Source organism: Oryza glaberrima, chromosome 1 (assembly GCF_000147395.1).
Source record: "Oryza glaberrima chromosome 1, OglaRS2, whole genome shotgun sequence".
Taxonomy (NCBI): Eukaryota; Viridiplantae; Streptophyta; class Magnoliopsida; order Poales; family Poaceae; genus Oryza; species Oryza glaberrima.
Genome location: NC_068326.1, coordinates 22,927,616 through 22,950,523, shown reverse-complemented (window position 1 = coordinate 22,950,523; position 22,908 = coordinate 22,927,616). Strand labels below are relative to the sequence as shown.

At 44.4% G+C, this 22,908-nt stretch overlaps 2 protein-coding genes across 3 annotated transcripts; both read right to left on the bottom strand.

Annotated features, from left to right (window-relative positions):
- Positions 1-5,404: 5,404 nt before the first annotated feature.
- On the bottom strand, positions 5,405-6,891 carry LOC127759522 (serine carboxypeptidase-like 50). Its single transcript, XM_052283980.1, has one exon. It carries the CDS (start codon positions 6,822-6,824, stop codon positions 5,466-5,468), a length of 1,359 nt encoding a protein of 452 aa, XP_052139940.1. The 5' UTR covers positions 6,825-6,891; the 3' UTR covers positions 5,405-5,465.
- Positions 6,892-13,137: 6,246 nt separating this feature from the next.
- On the bottom strand, positions 13,138-18,418 carry LOC127786367 (uncharacterized). Of its 2 annotated transcripts, none has more exons than XM_052313758.1 (7): positions 18,216-18,418; positions 17,277-17,488; positions 16,298-16,428; positions 15,325-15,433; positions 14,707-15,186; positions 13,836-14,173; positions 13,138-13,556 (listed from the first exon to the last, which is right to left on the bottom strand). In XM_052313758.1, exons 1-7 carry the CDS (start codon positions 18,416-18,418, stop codon positions 13,389-13,391), a joined length of 1,641 nt encoding a protein of 546 aa, XP_052169718.1. In that variant the 3' UTR covers positions 13,138-13,388. The 2 variants fall into 2 exon arrangements, with proteins under 2 accessions (XP_052169718.1, XP_052169727.1); XM_052313767.1 differs by having other exon boundaries at positions 16,298-16,366; positions 17,277-17,393; positions 18,216-18,363.
- Between the last annotated feature and the right edge of the window lie 4,490 nt (positions 18,419-22,908).

The following is a 22,908-nucleotide window of genomic DNA, read 5'->3' as shown; positions in this document are numbered from 1 at the left end:
ACGCCGAAAAAAAGAACCCATTAGCACATAATTACAAATTTTAAAATATATTTATTTGATATTTTTAAACCAACCTATGTATAGAAAAATTTTTAGATAAAATACACGTTTAACCGTTTGAAAAGTGTAACGTTCGTGCCCACGCTGGTCTCCGCGCGCACGGTCACGGCCTCCACTTGGCCCTAGCCTCGCCGCCCATGCCTGCACCAGCCACCACGCGGCCTGGGTAGGGAGAGTAGGGAGGAGGAAAAAGAATATGACATTTGGGTCCTAAGGTATTTTTAACTTTGCACACTATTTCTCTCTCCTATTCTACTTAAAAAATATATATTTTAATTGTTGCGGTGTCTAGTAGTAAAGAACCATATTTTAAAAATATCTTCCCAAAAATCAACTTTCGTCGTATACAAGAGCTAAAACCGTAAAATCTGTAGCAAAATTTGGCTTAAAGAAAAAAAATCTAACCACTCATCAATAATCAATCATCAATCATATCTTTATTGTTTGGTAAATTTTTTTTACATGACACTCGAGAGCATGTAATTAGTCATAGGATACCGCAAAGACATGAATTGGCTATAGGACACCGCAAAAGAATAGTAATTAGCTACTAGACACCGATCGTATTATTTTATTATTTCCGAATAACATGGAGAGAGAAACAATCGAAAAAGACCGGATTGCCCTCACGCACGCGGCACCGGCGCATGCCTCGTCGTCACGTGACGCCGCTCCAGCTGCACCTGCCCGCTCTGTTCGCGTAGGGGGGAGGGGGGGGGGGGGGGGGAGTCACGGCGGCCAGTGGACACCAGGGGCGAGGCGGACAGTCGACGCTACGGATGCTGGTGCTGTGCGAGCGACGGAGCGGGCGGGTGACCATGGTGGGCGGCCGTCGTCGCGAGTGGCCGGCGCTGCAAGCGGCCGGAGGGCGAGCACGGCCGGGGCGCCGGGCATGGCGACGCGGCTGGATGCGGCGGGCGCGGATGCAACCGGGAACTGTGGCGCGATTGGATGCGATGGGTTCGCGCAGGCGTGACAGGGCGATGGCTTTGTGCATGTGTGGCTGTGGGGGCCGGGCGACGGTGCCGTTCAACCATGCGGTAGCGGCGTGCGCGACGTCCATGAGCGCCTTTTTCATCATTTTTCCATTTCTTCCTCCTTTTTCATGGTTCCTTGCCATGTGCAGCGGTTGAGCAATGAGAGGAACGATCGGACGGCGCCAGTGTGGCCGTGCGACAGCGAGGGCCGAGCACGGCGCGGGCGACGGTAATACGTGCCAGGGCGTGCGTGCTGGCGCGGCGTGGTCTCTGCGGCAATTCATATATTTACGGTGTCTCACAACTAATTACATATTTTTTTAAGTGTCTCTTAGTAAATTTTGTCTTGTTGTTTTAAGGGAGAATATCTACTTTAGTCTCTAAAGTTTCTTTGTAGGATCAATTTAGTCCCTAACCTTTTAAATGGTCCAAAGAAATCCTTAACCTTTGTCATAAGGCCTAGAATAGTCCCTGTGTCCACCAAAATCATCATATGGATATGTCATGTCATCATTCATACAAATCTATAATGAATTGTCCAATATACCCTTACGTATATCAAAGAAAAATAAATATAAGGGTGAATTAGACATAACCATAAGAAAAAATACTTCTTTTTTCACCCTTTTGAGGTATATTTTTGCTCTTACATGTACCATATATTTTTTTAACTTTTTTCTTTTGTTTTTTATTTACCTATGCGTAAGGGTAAATTGGACAAATCATATAGATTTTACATAGGAAGGTGACATGGCATGTCCATGTGGCGATTTTGGTGGGGACGAAGGACTATATTAGCCCACATGATAAATTTAAAGGACTTGTTTAGACAATACGAATGATTAAGAACTAAAATAACCCACGAGCGAAACTTTAGGACCATATTAGCTATTCTCCCTTGTTTTAATGTCATAACCGTGGACTTCTCAAGGCCCATTCAATTTTGTGTACTGGCTACCATTCAATTCGAATTGTAGGCCCCTTTGACCTGCACGCAAGGATCAGATGCAAGTGCATGCATAGCTACCAGCATCAACTGACCGCACAAGATACGCCTGCGCTGATGCGCGGCTGACCGGATACGGGTGATCAATCCATTGTCGCTACACGTATAAACTTTATAAATATATTTATAAGTACTAGCAAAATACCCGTGCTTCGATACGGTGTATTAAAACTAAAAATATTTGTCCAATAAAAAAACTAAAAATAGTGTGTTTTTAACCGTTCTCAAAATATTATTCAATAGTACGTTGCAACAGAAAAAAAACTAATGTTAACATAATGATTATAGTTATTTTATAGTTCCATGGGAGTTATAGGAGATAGTTCTGGACATAAACAATGCCCCTTCTCTCCCACCGACAGCAGCTGTGTATTTTCCCACCGCAGGCCGTGAAATAATATGATATGGTTGGATTTAATTTTTATTGAATTAATCATGATTAATAACGCTCTTTGAATTTTAATTGGAATTTTTGAAGCTTAATTTGATAACACAAACATCATTTATTTAAATAAAAATGTAAATAAAAACCACAATTTCTCTATGGGCCATTTTCAGTCCTTTTACTGTCTCAGCCCGTAAATAAAATCTAATTTACGTCCCCTAACTCCTCCTTTGATTGCGCAAACTTGTTGGCCTATTTGGAGGCCCAATAGTTTGGCGGCCCGAGCAGGGTAAGCCGGAGCCATCCAATCGAATGGACAGTCTAGATTGATCCTAACCTATATAAATATCTACAGCCAAACCCTAACCCTAACCCAAGATTTCATTTCCCTCCCCCCATGTTTTTATAATAAACCGGTACCTATAAGAAGAGATAGGAAAATTGGCTCCACTTATGATGGAGCGGAACCAAACCGAGCAAGTCAGGCTTGACCATGGTGCAACATGGATGGAGCTCACGCAATGTCTGAGCTCGAGCCACTCAGCACCAGTAGCGTGTGCATCCCCTCTAGTTCCCAGCTAGCCGGGTTTTGGGTGGGGATGAAAGAGATGAACAGCGAAGGTAGTTCAAGATGCAAACAAAGAAAATGTTGTCCGGTCCAAAGTAAAAGCATAGCTTAACATGTGATCTAAAATAAAACTTTTGTAGTAAAATGCACGTGCATTGCACTGGGTAAAATTGATTGCGATAAATTTTACATCTTCCTTGGTTTTAATTCGAAAGCCCATTAAATCATTTCTTTTCAGCCCCGCCTAGTCCGTCACCTTCCTCCGCTCGGCCTGCAGCCCACAAGTGGAACTGCAGGCTCAACTCGCATAGATTGCCGTCTTCAACCTCCTGAAAACAGTCTTTCCATGTACCATAAGGGAGCTGATACTCCCAATCCTATCCGGGGCTGCCGTCTTCAACCTAGATTGACACGCATACACGCTAGGGTTGCGCACACCGTTCCGCATGCAAAAGTAAAAGAAACGACTTAAGCGACAAAAAAAACGGTGGAAAAAATCGTAAAAAATGGACGGTCAAAAAAATACCTGGAAGCCTTATGTATTTTTTGTATTGGTATATACAAAATATGTTAATCAAAAAATATATAACACATATATATTTTTTGAGGTTAATGACTTATATGGTCAGCTCAATATGCAGAGCTATAAAAGGTAGTTTGTACATCAGTCCAGTCTTGTAAAATTAAAACTGCCAAGGTCCTGGATATCAATGTGTGAGTACTAATCTGGGGGTATTTTTAGAAATATTTTGTATTTACTGAAGTATATGATAAAATATACTATTAGGGGTAAATATGAAAAACTGCTAGGAGTCAGATGCCGCGTGCAGGTTTCTTGAGGCGAGAATTGTGTGGTGGGCGGTGGACTGGATGGAGATCATTATCCTCTCACCTTGTATCACTCTCTCGTTCTTTCTCTCCCAGCCATCGTTTCTGTTCTCCCTCGCTGTAAGACTGCAACGCAGCGGTGTGGCAGCCGGCGAGAGAGCCACGGTTGGAGCAAAGCGAGGCGGCAGACGGGCGACCGAGGTAGGTGGGCAGGGAGGGAACCGACGACTTCTTCCCCTCCCACACGCATCCCGTCGTCTCCCCTGCTCCCCTCTTGCGCGGATCCTCCACCGGTGACTGGATCCCGTCCTCTCTCTGGTCGCTAGCGGCGTCCGCGGCCTTCCCCACCGTGAGCGGCCACGGCGGCTCCCTCCACTACTTCCGATGGGTGGATCCGGCGGTGGCGGCGGCGGCAGCGGTGGCGGCGGCCAAGGGCGGATCCGGCGGCAGTCGGTGGTGGTGGCGTCGGTGACGGCCGCCGCCTCTCTTCTGCCTTCGGTGGCGGTGGCGGCGTCGGGTGGATCCAGCGGCAGCGGTGGCGGCGGCGAGTGGATCCGGCGGCAGTGGCGGCGGCTGAGGGCGATCCAGCGGCAGTCAGCGACGGCCGCTGGTGGATCCGGCGGTGGCCGAGGGCAGATCCGGTCGCCTTTTTTTTCGCCCGAGTTTGTTTTTTTTTCATGGAATCGGACATTGGGATCAAGTTCATGAGCTCTACTCGGATTAAAATTGCTCTTTATGTTGTTTTTGGTTGTCTCATTGTTTGATTCATTTGGGGATCAAGTTGGGGGATTTTTTTTTGAAGGAATCGGACTCGAATCCTATGAGTGTTTTTGGTTGTCTCATTGTTTGATTTATTTGGGGATCAAGATGGGGGATTTTTTTGAGGGAATCGGACTCGACTCCTATGAGGGACAACGGACGAAACAGACGGTTTTTTTAACAAAAATCACGGGTGAAAAGGAGGTGATGATTGGAAAAATACGAATCTTTTAATTAGTTAAGATATAAAGTTTATACATATACGTATATACGTGAAGGTATTAAGTTTTGTATTTACATGATATCCACACATGTACATACGTATAACATTTTTATTAATACAAAATAGATCATGCAACCTATGTCAGGGAGGTTCTACCTCCATTATCAAAAGGATAGATATCCTAGAATGCTTGTGGTCAAATTTTGATATCTTATCTTATTAATAAATTAAAAATATTAAGATTTAATATGTGAAAATAAAATTTATATATTTGTTATGAAAATACTTCCACATAATTATATTTTTATTAAGTTTTTATAAATATATATATTAATAAATATTACTCAAAGAAACTATCTTGGTATTCAAAATGATAAATCAATCAATGTAATCTAGTACTCTATCCGTTATTTTGAGCATAGTATCAAGTCAAACATTTTAAACTTTGACTATTAATATAAAATAATAAAAAAAATCAATCATATAAAATTGATGTCACTAATAGATTTATTGTTAAACAAGCTATCATAAAATGCAACTCTTTTTATTTGAAAGATCTTACTTTTATAGATTTTATTAGTCAAAATAGCATATCGAAGAGAGTAGTGTACGAGTACCAAAAAGCATTTATTTCAGTCAAAATCAAGCCCACCCGTAAGTCAGAATAAGGAGCCAACGACTCGTTGACCGCTTCCGTCGAACGGCCCCGTCTGCAACACCCATCCCTCGATCATCGCCTGCGCCGCCGGCCGGTTGTCGCCGGCCGCCATGTGCCCGGCCCCGACGATGACCACGTTCGCGAGCGCCCCCGACCTCTGCACGTACCCGGCGAGCTGCTCGTCCCCGAGCCGCCACACGGCGCGCTCCGCGGCGAGGAACGCGCCCAGGCCAGGCCACGCCAGCTCCCTCACCCACGCCTCCACGGACGCCGGCCCGCTGTGCAGGTCGAACACGCCCTGGAACAGCAGCACCCGGACGCCATCCGGCGCCAGGAAGACGGCCTCCACGTCGCCCCTGGCGCTCCTCATGATGTCGTCGGCGAGCGCCGCCGACACGGCCTCGCTGCAGCGCGCCCACTCCACGTCGCTCCTCGCGCCCAGCGCCGCCTTCGCCTCGCCGGTGTTGAGGAAGTCCCGGAGCGGCCGCGTCGGGTACCCCTTCTCCCGCGCGTAGTTGAACGGCGTAGCGACGCCGGTGGCGTTCTTGAGGAACGCTATGATCCTGTTCCTCTCCCTCCTCGCCGCGGCCCACTTCTTGGATTTGATCAGGCTTACCGTCTTGTCCTGCATTTCTTCGACCTTGGCCTTCTGCTCGGCGTTGATCAGCCCGGCGAAGTAGGCCTGGTCGGCGTGCACGGTCACCTGCGCCACCGGGTGCGTCATGCCGTTGCCGATGGCGATGCCCTGGAGGTTCACCCTACGGTCGTCCGTGAGCTTGGCGTTGGCGTCGAGGATGTGCGACGCGGCCGCGGGGATGTACTTGCCGGCGTAGCTCTCCCCGGTGAGGAACAGCGGGCGCGCGCGGAAGGCCGGATCGAGCGCCATGAACGACTGCAGGGCCGCGAGGAGGTGCGCGGCGATGGTGCGCTCGTCGGTCGGGATGTCGTCGCCGGAGGCAGGCGCGCTGAAACCGGCGCCGAGCGGGTTGTCGATGAAGATCACGCCGAAGCGGCGGTTCCACCGGTTGTCGTTGCGGGCGAGGGCGGAGGTGGAGTCGAGGAGGAGGTAGGGGCCGAGCTCGGCGAAGCTGCCGATGAGGGAGGAGCAGCCGGGGCCGCCCTGGAGCCAAACGAGGAGCGGCACGGCGGCCGGCTGCGTGGTGACCGGGTCGGTGGCCTCGTAGAAGGCGAAGTAGAGTGAGTTGGTGGACGTGACGTTGAGGTACCCCGACCTCGTGGGGCGCGCCTCCTCCGGGAACCGAGCGGCCGCGGCCGCAGGGGAGGTGGACGTGGCGGCAGTCAGGACGAGGACGATGGCGAGGAGGGAGACGGCGGCGGCGCGGGAAAGAAACGACGCCATGTTGTGGCGGCGCGGCCGTTGGCTGCTACTGCTGTGCCCGGTCTCCGGTGAATGCCCAGGACAGTAGACTTTATTATACCCGACACTAGTGGCAATTTTCTATGGATGTGACATCGTGCATGACGCCTCCAGATGTCGACAAATCAATCACAAACTATTCCGTTCGTCCTAAAATTTACTCGCTTGGTATAAAAGAGTCAGACATATTTTATATTTTAACTTCTCTAAATAGATTGTTCTTATTTAAAGTCCCTACACATCCAAAAATTAAATAAAGAGATAAATTAAATGTTGATCACAACCCGAGTAACCATCTTAAAAACCATTGGTTGCATGTGTAATCTTTGATCTATGTTACATACAAGATGAGTTAATTTCTACTTTATCGTGATGAAAAAAAGTAATAGATGTAACTTTTTTATAGAATGAGGTAGTAGTAAATATTATTAAATAAGACTAGATATTAACCCGTAAGTTGCATGAGTATACTTATTATTACAATAATATGAACAGTTTTACGCCACATATGTTGATTATTTTTAAAATATAGCTGCTTAGAATTTTTAAAAACTTGTTAGTTTTGAATTATATATTTAAACTAGAAAAAAAGATGCTCGTGTGTTGCAACGGGTAGAACAAATTCAATTTGTACATATGTGTCAGTAGATCAAAAATCATAGCCCATTGTTTTTTTATTCATGTGCTTATCCGAATCACTTATTACCAAATAAAAGACTATTTGTGTGCAAATCTTTTATATACATGTTGTTAGCGACTCAAAAGTAAATGTTGTGGAATAAAATACGATAAAAAATAAAAATTCGAATTCAAAATTAAGTTATAAAATTTAAAATTTGGCTTATAGGAATAAACATCAGCCAAATAATGAGGCATTCAAACACGAGCTCAATTTGTTGTCCAATTTTATCTCAAGTCGAGTAGGAATTGATAACGGACATAATCATCAATTGCAATCATCTTTTATTTCAGTTGGCATGTTCTTTTCGAAAGTAAAATTGATTCTTATGGATTATAGTAATGATATCCCTGTTAGTACGTACGAACATGTGTAGATACTGACTTGAAATTATACTAACATGTCACAGAAATCGTGCTGTGTAATAAGAATAGAATCGGATGATCTGGGCAACGACGTACGTGATACCCACATGAACTCTGCGAGTTTCATTCGCTTGGTATCCACATCACACGGACTCTCTGTCGCAATTCACTCGCGAGTCGTGACTTCGCAATGAATATTACACGTGACGGGAATCAAATACGGACGACATACCATAGTTTTGACAAAAACATCTTCAATTTTTAAATCGCGGGTGAGGGTGACGTAGTATCAATCGGACATATGGCAAGGGCAAATTGCATGCGAGAGGGCGTCATGGGCCCAATTGTGTATGCAAAAAATTGTGTGCGCGAGGGCGTTGCGCGCCCAATCGCGGCGACACGCAAAGGCACGTGTGGAAAACGGATTCAGATTTCAGGCGTGGGCCCGATCGCTGCGTGCGGCAAAGAGCGCGTGAAAAGGTGTGGGCCCAATTAATTCCCGCATGTCCCAGATAAGAGGGATACTCTAGCGTAAGAAAAAAAAGAAATAATTTGACAGAAACGAAAAATTAAAACCGATTCAAACACGGATGATGTATCAAAATTCTGGCGGAAACATCTTTAATTTTTATAATAGTAGAGATTAATAAGTGCTAAATTAACAGTCTAGCATGGTCACAACTCGATATGCAGTTATTAAGTTTGAATTATTTTGACATTGTAGTGGATTAGATAAAACCGATCCCTACCAGTTACAATATGCTAATTTTTATTTTTAAATTCAAAATTAAATTAATAGAAACTAAATAATAGTCCAAGGTTGGTACAGCTCCATATTTATTAATTTCATTTGTTTAGAAAAGCTATAAATGTAAAGAGCATATGGCATGGTTTATTTAATATAAAACCAACATAATCTATGGGTACGATTTTATGATGATTAAGTTCATAATGAGAAATGCTAAATTGGTAGATGAAGATGTTTATAACTCCATCATTATTAGAACTAGATGAAGCCCCACGCGTTGCTCGGGAGTTTTTTACAATATTAGAAGAAATAATAGTTACACTCATATAATTTTCAACTCTAATCAACTATTGAAAAAAAGCCATAAATAATTAAGATGGTGAGGTTTATAACAATTTAAATCATATAGTATTGATGGTTGAAACAAATGTGGTTTAATATTGCTGCTGAAATACATGAGATATTTTCAGTACGTAGCATTCTAAGATTAATCTTTGCATATAGATAACTGATGGAAGTGCCTAGTAAATTGAAATTGCATTTAGTCAAAATGAATCGGGTGGGTCTACTATATATATATATATATATATATATATGCATTTAGATTGAACCAATATGTAACCAATTCATTTCCATATAAGACAGCTAGTGCTGTGCTAAAGTAGTGCAAATCAATGAATAAAGGGAATATATCCATACATACACAAAAAAAGATTAAGTGGTGACCTTGTTGTGTTGCTTTACTAAACACAATAAGTTTGAATCCTTAGAATCTTGCCTCCTTATTTGCTCAACCTACACAAAAGGGACCAACTGATTAGCTCACCAACGTACTGTCAGAAAAATGTTCAGGATAAGCAAGAACTTAACTGGGTTTGCAAGAAAAACCCTGGTCATTGATTCATGGCGTCAGTCAAGAGGGAATTAACATATTTTTTATTTAGAACCCACAATGGATAAACTAATTAATTAATGAAATGGAAGAGAAAAATTAGGAACACACATAGCAGTAAAACAGATAAAAATGGGCTTACTGCTGCTCAGAACCGAAACATAGAAGGCATCACAGTCAATAGGCATTCTCGATATACGATGGAGAGACGGAGAGTACTCATCTACACATCAGAGCTGCAAAACAAATAAATCTCAGAACATATTATCACATCATATGCCACGACCGCCGTTGTCGGCTTGCCGCCCTCGTCTGCGTTCGCCATGACAGATGCTCCCGCCTTCGTCCGTGTCCGCGTCCGCCGCCGTCGTCGCCGCCGCCGCCCTCGTCCGCGTCCACCACGCCATCGACCACTGCCGCCGCCCTCAACCGCTGCCGTCCTCGTCCACGACCTCCGCCGCTGCCGCCCTCGTCCGCGTTCGCCGTGACCGACGCAGCCGCCATCGTTCGCGTCCGCCGTCGTCGCCGCCGCCGCCGCCCTCGACCGCTGCCACCGCCCTCGTCCGCGACCGTCGCCGCCCTCGTCCGCGTCCACCGCGCCCTCGACCGCTGTCGCATCCCTCGTCCGCGTCCGCTGCCGTCGTTGCCGCGCTCGTCCGCGTCCGCCGAGCACGGCGGCTGGCGCGCGGGGACGGGGGAGGAGAAGCGAGCGCTTGTGGTGGCGGCAGATGTTGTGATGCGGTGGAGGGTGAAGAAACCTTGGAGAGAGAGGACATGGGCCGTGATGGGCTGGGCTTCACCCGGGGACCTTCTCATCCAACGGTTCATATGCGATATCATCCACCGATCGAACGGCTGAGAATTAGTAATAACGTGAAACGTTGAGGTTTTAGCTTTGGGTATTAACTTTATAGAAAGAATGGATAAAGAGTATACTGGATTATATAAAAAGAGCCCCTATAAGTTAAAGTTTGCTATTGTTCTCAAATTTCATAACTAAATTAACACAATGCTAAATAGTAGTCCAAATATAGGTAGAAGTTCATCTTTTCTTTCTTAATTTTGAATTTTGGAAAAAAGCTGAATCAGAAAATGTCATGTATTATCTCACATGAATGGTGAATATAATATACCGCCGTACAATGCGCCCCACTAAAGGACAGATCAATCAAAATAATTCATTATTCTAATCAACATAAAAAAATGCATTTGATACATTGCTTAAAGAACATTTATTCATAGGCAAATGAATACCTGCCTAGATTAATTGTAGACGAAATATAATGTTGAAAATTAGTTATAGCTTGAGTTAGAGCATCACCAACAAATCACCTATAATCTCCTTCCAAAAAAATATTTTGGGTTTCCTAAACTGAAAATAGAAAGTGAAAAAACTCTTCCTCCAAGAGAGAGCTCAAATTTAATCCCAAAAACTAAAAAAATGGGCGTTTCAGTTAAACTACCAACATAAATTTATTTTTTTTCCTTTCACATGCCTAGAAGTTCCCTGCCTCGATGCTGCGGGCCGATCTTTGTGGGGGAACGGGAGGAGAGAAAGTGCAAGATTGGGAGCGACAACGCGCCCGAGCAGGAATCGGGAGAAGAAAACTTCAAAACTCGAGCAAGAGAGTAGGAGATCTGTTGGAGCTGTTTTTTTTTAACTAGAATCCCTCAGAATCAGTTTTAGAACTCAGATAGGTAACTGTTGGTGATGCTCCAGTTTTAGAAATCAGATAGGTGGATTGTTGGTGATACTCGCGTTGGGCAGAATGACACATCATCGACGACTTCTTGCCATTCGCCAAGATCACCAGCATTACTGCCCATGGTGCTCGGGCTCCAGTTTGTGCCGGGCGACTCCAGCGCCAGCACGTTGGTCAGTATAAAGAATATGACCGATATGAAGCGGTAATTAATAAATATATAGAGTTATTATATTTTCCCTTTTTAATAAAACAATGCATAAACTTAATCATCTAAACTTAACAGATGATTGTTTTACTTCACTTGAAGTCACAATTTTAATCAAAATTATTAAATTTAAAATTGTTCTTGTCTTGAACTGTCAAGCAATATTTAAAACAGATGATTGTCAGACTTTGAAGTTACAATTTTAATTCTTTATTAAATCAGCAATCGTACGTAGCTGCGGGATCAGTTTGGATCAATTTTTAATAGATGATGAAATAGATGCAGAGCTGAGCCTGAGACCCCGCAAGGACGCACGCATTCGGTAGACGTCGATATGGAGTTCTGCCTGCATGGAGTCGCGGCCAACCTCGGGTGCACGGCAAATGATGCCGAATTAAGTTGCCGCGCGCCGACTCCTCGCGTGTGATGTCTTGCGGGCTTGCGGCCAAACCTCCGGGTGCACGGCAAAGGAGGTCGAAGTTGCTGCCGTCTCGTCGCAAGCGATGTCCACCTACCGTGGCAGCCATCGATACCCTACCCTAATGTGGTGGCTGAGTTTTAATTGGGCTTTGAGCCTTTAAAGCGTGCAAAAAGATTGGATGGTGGACCAAGTTCTAACGCCAGATTGGTTGGGCCTGTCTATGTTTATACAATTTAAATCTACGGTCCTTATGTTACCGTCAATCTAATCTAATGATCAGATTTTGTGGTTAACGTGGAAGCTTTTAGAAAGTGTCCAATTAGTATAGGCATAGATAAATAGATAGATATAGATATATCCTAATATTACGAGTAAATCATTTCTCATTGGGTACTATATTACTGTATTATGAGACAACGATATAGAAGCACATCATCCTTCATGAGTCGAACTTCACCCCCTCTATAGAAGTAGGGGTGGAAACGAGCCAAGCTGAGCCTTGGCTCGGCTCGTGAAGCTTGGTGCAAAGGAAGCTCAGCTTGGCTTGTCTTGCTACAAACAACGAGCTAAAACTGTAGCTCAGCTCGGCTCGTTTATGGGCTCGAGCCATCTCGCGAGCCTGGCATCAAGTAAATCTCAAGCAGGTGTAAGAGAAATCGAGCAACATTTTACCACATAGAATATGTAATAAAGTGATATTTTTTCTTTAATATGACATCACAACACATAAATAGATAATATGACAATCAAAGTTATCATTTTCAACAAATAAATAGTTAGAAAAGGTGTAAAATTTTTGCATATGACCATATTGTACTGAGCCAAGCGAGCTCACGAGCGGCTCGTGAGCCAGCTCGGGCTTGGCTCGTTTCGGAAACGAGCTAGGAAGGAGGCTTGGGCTTGGCTCGTTTGGCTTTCGAGCTGAGCCGAGCTATGCGAGCCCGAGCCAAGCCTGAGCCGAGCTCACGAGCCCAAGCTTTTTATCCACCCCTATATAGAAGCACATCATCGACAAGGTCGATACTTCTCCCTTCCAAGGAAAAACCAACTTCTTGCATCGTAGCATTATAGACAAGGTGGGTACTCCCTTCGTCTAAAAAAAAAATCAACTTCTACCATCAATAGCCAGAGTGGAAGTTAGCTTTTTTAAGAACGGATGAAAGGTGTACATGTCATCCCTAATCTGTGATATCTGGAGTTTGGTTTTGGAGGCTTGGAATTTGTATTGCAAGAAAAGACAGAGCAAGCTTTTTTTTTTTTTGAACGGTGACAGCAAGAATTGATTCAGAACCGTTTTATTCAACACTATTGTTCCTGTACAAGGATCTGAAACAGAAAACCGATGCACACATATACAAGCCATGGCGACGACTGCAGTTTATGCTCGCTATTTGTAACAGCTAACATAACATAAATGGTGAATCTTGATCCTATTCCTAATTCCCCCCAATAGTGGGGTGCATCTTATGGAGTGAACCTAGTAAGCTTCAGTGACAGGCTCAGTCGAGGAAAATCATGAATTCTCTAGATCTAATTCTGCTCAAGTGTATGGTGGAATGTCTTCGAGATTATTGGCCTAACGTCCTCCACACCAACAAGTGTCTCCAGGAATGGGAGTAACTCGACCAATTCCTGGTCTGAGGGGTCATCAAACCAGCTCTTTATTGGTATACCATTGTCCACTTGCAACTGGAAAACCTGAAAAAAAAGAGACGAAGATTTACTTACAACTTTGGAAATCATACATCGACAAGAAATAGGCAGCTAAGAAATAATAAGCATATCTGTGTACATAGTACTTGACAAGTTAAAAAGAGTTATAAAGCTCTATGTTCAATTTAGAAGAAAGCAATTAGATGCCCACAGATCGCTGTTCCATATTTCTAGCAACCAAGTCTAAGTCTAGAACTATAGAAATGGAAACATTTCCATCTGTCAATATAAAGCATATACAGTATACGGAAAAAGGCATGCTACCTGTGGAGTATTGTCAACAATTACAACTTTTGCCAGGTCAACTCCAAGAATTGTCAGATCCTTTGTATAGCAACCCTCAGAGAATATACATGACTCACGATAAATACGGTGTGAAATCAACCTCCCATCAGGGTCGAGTCTATCTATTAGTTGCTCGGCATAAATTCTCTGGCTAGCTGTGAAAATGACAAGCTCAAACATCTGAGCTACCTTCTCAAGAAACATCTTCAGATGAGGTCTTTGCCTAACATAAACTGTATGGTTCTTCATATTAAAGAAAACTTGAAGGGTGAAATCAACATTGTCACAATGATCCAATGTTGAATGTACAAGAGTCTCTGCATATGAGAAATAGTTAAGATTATGTCAGAAAAGAAAATTATGGTAGTAAGGATGCTGATATAATAACTGAATTTCATTATCCTCGAGAGCATCCTATAACAGCAGGCAGTGGCTAACTTGTTATCCCATAGAAAGAAATAATGTAAAAGCTATGACTCCCAGAAGAAAGAGCATTAGCCATAAACCATGTATTGGGAGCTCAAATATTTCATCCTCATAAATGTACAGATGGTTTATAAAATAAGCTAAGTCGAATTGCCACTTAAAACTTCCAAGAAAGCAGAAGCACAGGATCCATGTCATCCGAGATATCAATGAGGACAGAACAGGACTGCTTTAGATAAACTTCATCATTATAGAGCATAGTCAAAAAGTTTTTCTTCTGGTTCATTTTATTATTTTGGTGGGATATTGTTCAATAGCTGGTCATCAACTGTTTTCCAGCTGATGTAGGATAACTCACAAATTCAGAACAAAGAACACTCAATCAAAGGTAAGATTGAATGATGTGAAGTTACTGCCAGCTTACCGTCCAAATCCAGAACAAGAGTGATTTGTTTTGATCTTGCTGATTTTGATAGACGACCGGGTGAGTCGACATCCATTAAATCAGGCAGGCCTCTAGAAAGTGGCTTTTCATCAACATATTCAGTTACCGCAACATCTCGAGAGGCATAATTACTTTCAGTTTCGGAATCTGAGGGTTTCATTTGAAGGTATGATGATGTATCATCAGGGAACTCATCAGTAGAGTTATTTTGCTCCTCGGTATCATTTAGGGACAGGAGCGCAACAGGCCGCTCTACCATGTCAACAAGATTCAAACAATCGTGATGGGAAGAACTAACATCATTTGTAAAACCCATCAAGCTATCAAACTGCACAGCTGAAAAGCTTTCTGAGAAGTAGAAGTCCAGAACATCCCAAACTTGGAATTCACTTCCAGCATTGTATCCTTCATCATTGCTACTAAGAATCAGCTGAAGGAACTCATTGTTTTCATCCATTGCTGCAGAAACAGAAAAATGAAAAAAGAAGAGCGAGAGAGAAAGAATTCAGTTACCAAGATATGAAAGCCTGGTTTCAAATTCATATACAAGTTGACAACTTAAATGATTGAAAGGGTTGGAACTGAAGCCAATGTTACCTGTAGTATTGTGGTTCGTCTCTTTTACCTGAAGATCGCTGTACGTTGAGTCAGATAAGAGGACAGTCTCCAGACTAGATGATGATGATGATGGTACTGATATAGGGAGCTACAAAAATAAACGATAGTTTGAATAATCCATATGGTTCCATAGCTTTTAAGAAATGGAAACAATCTGTACGCAGATGGCACGAATATAACAGAAAGCCAGTTATATAACAGAAAGCCAGTTATGATTATCATCTAAGCCTTTTTTACTAATATAGCATATCCTGTACGAACACTCATATCTCTAGGCACTGCTAGCTTTATGATAGTGAGGAGGGACCTGACATTCAAAAGCTGATTTCTAGAATTAGTAAAATTAAGAATTATATTTGTGGAAAAATCACAGTTAAGGAGCATAGGTTAGTAATTGCCAATCCCAGTGACTGACCGGTATGATTTCCTAACTTCAGTCCATGTTGTTAGAGTATATAGTTTCATAATTTATATTACAAGCGTTCGCAAAAAATAATTTATATTACAAAAGAAGATACTGGCTTTGAACAACTTCAATCCGTTGCCTCACGATGTCCAAATATAGCTTTTCATCAGCCCTTTAAGTTTGACAATGTGGATAATATGCAAAGAACACGAAATCTCTCTCTGCACAGATAACAATATGATAATGTGAACCTACGCTGCCCCTATATCCGCCGGATACAACACTGGAGTGGAGCTGTCATGGTTAAGCCCCTTTGGTTGGTCCCTAATGCATGTAAGACTAGCCACCTCATTTATCAAAACAGGTTCACATTGTTTTATTTCTATATTTGTTGTAACCTACACAACTAATCAAAGCATTTGCTTCTGAAAAACAGAAGAAATCTGAATATCTGATGACAAAGGATATTGAGAAAATATTAGCAAGTATCAGGAACAGAAATAGTTCATCAGGCAATTTATAATGGAAAGAAAAAAAGTTAATCACCATAGATCTAGAGCCACAGGACAAAAATGATGGTGGCAGTACACCGGTGGTTTCTGCATCATATTCATCCTGTAAAAAACTGACTTCAGCGATTCCAAAGTTTCCCCCTGATACTTCAGAAGTAGAGCAAACTGCAAACGAATAACTAATTAAAATTGAACATGTAAATTTGATGGTGTTGAGAAGAAAAAAATACCAATATATCTACTAACTAATGAATAGTATTAACATGATAAACTGTGTTTTTGCTGAACATGCCCGTATCTCCAACTGTTTGTGAAGGGGCAGTTCTATGTTCTACATACATAATAAAACTGGAATTATGAAAAAATAAACTGTAGCACATTCGGCCTTGAAAAACTACAATGCATTTGCTTGTATTAAACTTATTTTGTTTCTGAAGCACACAGTAATTCAATAAACTTGATATTTCTTTTATTCGGTAAGATCTAATTTTTGTGCTCAGCAGTCAGCACAAAACAATAACCAACAGGATATTCTCTTTAATAATTTCATTTACAGATAAGTTCTGTTTGTACCTTGCAATAAGTGTTAAGCAAACACAGCATAACAGTGCTAAAATTCTTATTTATGTGAGTAAACTGCATCTGAGAGCATACCAGTGTATTAAATAAACTCAAGGTGTTGTGTTCAGGTCGGCATTAACCCTATGCACTATATAATTCAAGGCATAAGTAGCCAGGTATGCATCTTTCACTGGCTATTTCTGGTGTGCTCACAATACAAACTAGCTAAATCAACATTGCCACACTTCTTGTTTTAGTAGCATGGCCAGCACAGAGGATTGATGGACTCATGCATCCCAGGAAGCGCATGCACTTGGAGAGTCACTGGTGCTAAAAGCATAGAATTAAAAACAGCTTTTGCAGTGCGGCAGGTTCAGGTGTATGCTGAGCAGAAATTCTTCAAAATCAGCCAGAGCAAACAAAATCAAGAATAGTATAAATACGGACTTTACCATTTTGATGACTTAGAAGTGTTGACCCCACCGCAGTTCTATCGAGTGCAATCTCTTGAGACTGTGAGTCTTCCAATATTTCGGTGGTCTTGCAAAATGAATGAAGCTCCTGCGTCCCTAAATAGTCGGTGCTTAACATTTTATTCATCCTTAATGCAGGCATTTGCAAAAAGCATGTTGAAAGTACTGCAGTTCCAGTAGGAAAAGTCCAACTGTTGAAACATTTGATATCACTAAAGACATTAGTGGAGAAAAGTGAAGCTGGTAAAATATCTACAGACTAATGATCTACTGGAAGAACATACTTTACCCATATGTTCTCAATAAATTAGAGCCAGCCACCATTTTTTTTCTCCAAAATCTACCACTAAAAAAAAAAACACTCACTCCAGTGAATTCACCAATCGAACAACCCTTTCAAAATCTTTAAACCCTCCTAGCAAGCAACAACTTTAACACCAACTAAAATCCCTTCCTTGCTTTCCCCTCCCTTTTTTATACTTTCCCATGAAACAAATTTTCGTTCGAACTTGTCAGGACAGTAATTAAGATCAGAAACTAAGCTACAGCAGGAACGCAGCCTACAGAATTCCCCAAACACATGCCACATCCCAAAAGCTCGCTACTCCTTTTCCACCGAGCAGCCCGAAAACCTTCACACAAACACAATTCCTCTCTATACCTCGGCCCAAATTTTGAGCTTACAAGTATTTCTCACGGATACAAAAAGCTCAACCACCCAACAACTAGCTGAAACATACTCAAGCAGCCAAACATGTACCACCCTACACAGAGCGAAGCATCCCCCCAGATCAAATTACACAAAACCCACAAGAATCACAGAGAGTCGAGCCCGAGCAGGAAATCGAGCTCCGGAAATCCCCCGTCCAAAGCAGAGCTCGAGCGACGCGAGGAGAGAGAGAGAGAGGAGGCACGTACCCGAGATGCACCCAGCTCCTCGCCGCCGTTCCCTCGCGGAGCACGATCTCTCCTCCCCTCTCGCTCAGCCTCAAGTCTCGCACAAACGCACCCACTGGGAGAGAGAGGAGACGAGCAAGCAGGCAAGCGCGCAGCAAGAGGAAGATGGAGAGGGAGAGCACAGGTAGGGGACAGCTCGATCGCTCGCTAATCCCGCACCACATATACTAATCTACGCGACCGGTCCGCGTCTGCGGAGTCAAGGTCTCCCCACACTTTCCACCGCGGTCACTGACGTGTGGGCCCAAGAGGATCCGGCCCCGCGGAGGGCGTAGCAGCGGGTAGCAGTTTACGTAGCTTTCGCATTTTTGCGGGTGGGTTGCGGCTGCTTTGCCCATCGCCCACCATTCGTTCCGCTAACCCGTCCGTCCCCGCGTAGCAAGTTGATCGCTCACTGACAGGTGGGTCCGTGAACATGTGGCCCCCGGGGTCAGTTGGATGGGTTAATCGGAGGACGGTTGGTGCGGGGCATCAGGGGCCGAGGTGTACACGTGGACGGCGAGGATGGGTAGCTCATCATGCCCAGCGGAGTCCACCCGTTAAGTTTAATATTGGCGATTAGTCCCCACTTTATCTAATCGGGCTACTAATCGTACTCGTCGTTCTGGTTAGTCACTGGCAAGGTTGGGCCGGTAGATTCCGGGCCCGGCTGTAAGCGACGTCGGATCGGTGACGGCCTGGAGGCCCTGGGAATTCATGGAGTTGGTGGGGTACACGTGGACGGCGCTTGATCTTTTGCTCCTCCTTTGCGGCTGCGTCCACTGGCTACCCGACGCGTGGAACGGGAAGCCGGGGGCCGGAGCGCGTGCGGCCATCGCGCGCCAGGTTTGCGGCTCTGCGCGGAGAGGGAGGGGGAGCAGTGGCGCCGGCGCGGCGCGCACGTGCGGCGGAGCAAAGAAAGGCCGCGGCGCCGCCCATCCGGCGTGCTCGTGACTCGGGAAGCGGAGTGAGCTGTTTCGTCAGCCGCGTAGAGCGGTAGAGTCATACTGCGGACGCCCTGAGCGGTATCACCGGGTGACTGGGGGTTCCACATATTTTCCCGAGTCATATAAGCCCATGCCGCATGGGGGGCTAATGCGCGATCGATCGATCGCCAGGGCGATCGCCCAGCGATCGGATCCCACCCCCCGCTCCCCTATAGCCTACTCCCACTTCTCCCCTTCCTCCCCCTTTCTTCTCTACTACTACAGTACACCACAAAAAAGTTTTTAAAAAACAAAAAATTTAGAAAATTTTATGTATAAAAAATTTGAATTTAAATTCAAATTTGCATCGGGTATGTAAACTTTTAACTTATAAATTTTGGATCTATAAACTTTAGGTGTATAAACTTTAGATGTATAGAAATACTATATATATATAAAATATTTGAATTCAAATTCAAATTTAAATCGGATATAATTCAAATTCAAATTTGAATTGGGTATATAAACTTTAGGTCCATAAACTTTAGGTGTATAAACTTTAGATGTATAGAAATACTATATATGAAAAATATTTGAATTCAAATTCAAATTTGAATCGGATATTTGAATTCAAATTCAAATTTGAATCGGATATTTGAATTCAAATTCAAATTTGAATAGGATATATATAAACTTTAGGTCTATAAACTTTAGGTGTATACACTTTATATGTATAGAAATACTATATATAAAAAATATTTGAATTCAAATTCAAATTTGAATCGGATATATATACTTTTGATTTATAAACTTTTGGTCAGGTCTCTAAACTTTATATGTGTAAACTTGTGGTGTATAAACTTTAGGTGCATAAATTTACTAAAATAGGAAAGTAATACGGTGCCAAAAAAGGAAACCAGGTAGAGGGAGGGGGGTGGGAAAGGGCGAGCGAGGATCGCTCGCCCGCCCAGTAGCATTTCCGCATGCCGCATGGTGGATGTGAAAGAAATAGAGGAAATATATCCCCCGCTACTTTGATTTTTTTTTATGCTGTTACTTTGGTTTTGAAATGCAGGGAGGGGATATGAGATTTGGGGGTGAAGAGTAGATCAGAAGGTTGCAAGCTCCACGCTATATGCAATAGGAAAAAAAATACGAATTACCTCCCGAACTATCACGGTCAACCTAATTACCCTCTAAACCACAAAACCAGACATTTTATACCTCGAACTTTTCAAACCAGACGAATAACCCCCTAGTGGAATCCAGAGTGGTTTTGATCCTACGTGGCATACACGTGGTGGTCTAGTCAGTGAAAAATTAATTAAAAATAAGTGGGCTCCACCGGTCAGCTCCTCTTTCTCTTCTCCCACCTCATTTCCCTTCCATCTCCATCTCTCTCTCGCTCTCTCCCTCTCACGGAAAGCCAAAACAGAGGACGAGGCGGTGGACTGGTGTCACGGCGGCGGTAGGGGCAACAGGGCGTTGGGGGAGATAGCGGCAGCGGCGGCATGAGGGAAGGCCGTCAGGTCGGGGTGGTGGGCGGCGACACTGCTGCATGCGTCCCCTGGGTTCCATCGCCGTACTCTTTGCCCAGGGAGAGTGGACGGCGCCAGTGTGGTCGTCGAGGCCGGATCTCAGCCAGTGGGGCAGAAAGAGTGCTGGCGTGGGGCTGGAACGACCTCGACGGCGAGGGCCCTAGAGGTCGCGATCGAAGCTCGCGTGAAGGCAGCGATGAGCCCACCGCCGTCTCGAGCTTGGTGAGGGTGTTGGAGGCGACGACCAGCAGTGGAGCTCAATGTTGCTTAGGGAGGTCGGCGGAGCAAGAGTTTGCGTGGAGGCAGCTGCAGTGGCGGCGGAGACGGAGCTCGCGAGAAGGAAGCGACGAGCCTGTCGCAGTCTTGAGCTCCCTCGAGGACGAGCGGCGCACCGGCAGCTACGAGCCTCCTCGCGGTGGAGGCCGAGGATGAGACGCGCGCCAGCGGTGGCCGGCCCGTCAAGCTCACCATTCAGGCCCCGTTATGACACGCACCAGTGGCGGCCGGTGTCGGATTTGCGCGAGAAGGTGGCAATGGCGGGGAATACGATGGTGGGGGAGAGGGTGCGGCACAGTCGATGACCGTGGAGGCGAGGCCGTTGACCAGGGTGACTGCGGATGCAGATGCCGACACCGACCCGGCCGCGCTAGCGCGGCGGCGGGAGGAGGACGGGGAGGAGGCGGAAGATAGGCGAAAGCCGGAGGAGGCAGTAGCAGAGGAGGAGGCCGTTCTCGCATTCGCCGCTTGCCATTTCCTCCGCCCCCAGATTCTGTCCCTGCGGCCTCCCGCCGCAGCGCCGCGCCTTGCCATAGCCTCCCGGCCGCTCGCCGCACTCGCCTCGTCCACCTAGCCATGCCTGCCACTGCTCGCCATCGACCGGAGCCCAATTCAGAGTGAGCAATGTCTGGTTTTCGGGTCCAGGGGAGTATTCGGTCGACCGAGATAGTTCGTGGGAGGGGGTGGGGGGTAATTTATACTTTTGCCTATGCAATAAGCATATGGATTACTACCAAGTACTCTTTCATTTCTTATTATAGATGGCGTTGTTAATTTCTATCATGACGTTTGATCATTTATATTATTCTAAAATTTATAACGTTCTATTATTAAAGAAACTTTAAGTATAACTTATACTTTGCATATTTACACTATTTTTTAATAAAACGAATGTCTAAACATTATTTCAAAAATCAATGACGTTATTTATTAAAAAACATAGGTAATATGTTCCCTCACAATTTCCATTCTAATTCTTTATGAAATCTTTCCAACCTCCAAATTTGACTAGGACTCATAATCCTACTAGGATTTCCTCACATGACACTTCCAGTTCGTTCTTCAAAATTTTCAGATTTGGACTCTTTTCATGATTGACTAGGACTTCTACTAGGATTCTCTTACATTCATATCTTCCGGTCTGTTCTTCAAACTTTTGAAATTTCGACTCCCTCTAAATTTGACTCATTTTCCATACACGCACCACACTGAATCCGAAGAACATTCTCTTCCCTCTACGCCCACACCTCTCCCAGTCCCATCCTTATCCAGTTATCCTAACCTTCAACACTCTAGGTGGGATCTGTGAGCTCGCCGGAATTCGTTGGAATTAGAGAAGGATGTGGAGCATATCAATCGGTGGAGTGGGTGGAGTAAGATTTTTTATCAAATGTATCATTTAGCAAATTCGCTTTTTATTTTACGCCTACAGTAACATTTTTTCCATGCCACATTCTTTTTTGAGGAACGGTTTAATATAAGTGAATCATAATAGAGGAATTTACGCCAAACTAACTAGTACTACAAGACCACTCCACAAGAAAACTTCTCATGCAAAAAAACGACAGTATCCTACTCACACTCGTCATACAAATGCAACGTTTCCCAATGGCCGATCGAATGCTCGAATTCACCAACACCTGCCTAGTAGTCTCCAGTGATCGATCCAATCAGCTGCAGCGAGGAGGCAGCCGTAGCTTCATCGTCATGCCCTTCTGAACCGCCTCAAGACAAGGCCGAGCAGGCTGCCGTACACGACGACGCAGTAGCCTACGAAGAACCTCTCCCCCTGCGCTATCCCCGCCGCCACCTGCGACGCCGTCCTGCTCCTGGCCACCGCGTCCCCCGCAGCCGGCTCCGCCATCGTGGCCGCCGAACTCTGAGGTACCTTCAGGATCTCCTCCTTAGTGCCGCCGCCGCCGCCGCAGCGGGCTG

Bases quoted from the DNA above. Each gene is read 5' to 3' on its own strand.
- LOC127759522 (XM_052283980.1), bottom strand. From the start codon at position 6,824: ATGGCGTCGTTTCTTTCCCGCGCCGCCGCCGTCTCCCTCCTCGCCATC.
- LOC127786367 (XM_052313758.1), bottom strand. From the start codon at position 18,418: ATGTGGTGCGGGATTAGCGAGCGATCGAGCTGTCCCCTACCTGTGCTC. The intron at 16,429-17,276 runs GTAAAGTCCGTA...ATTCGTTTGCAG, and splicing joins ACTTCTAAGTCATCAAAATG to TTTGCTCTACTTCTGAAGTA. The intron at 14,174-14,706 runs GTAAGCTGGCAG...TCTCATATGCAG, and splicing joins TCTTGTTCTGGATTTGGACG to AGACTCTTGTACATTCAACA.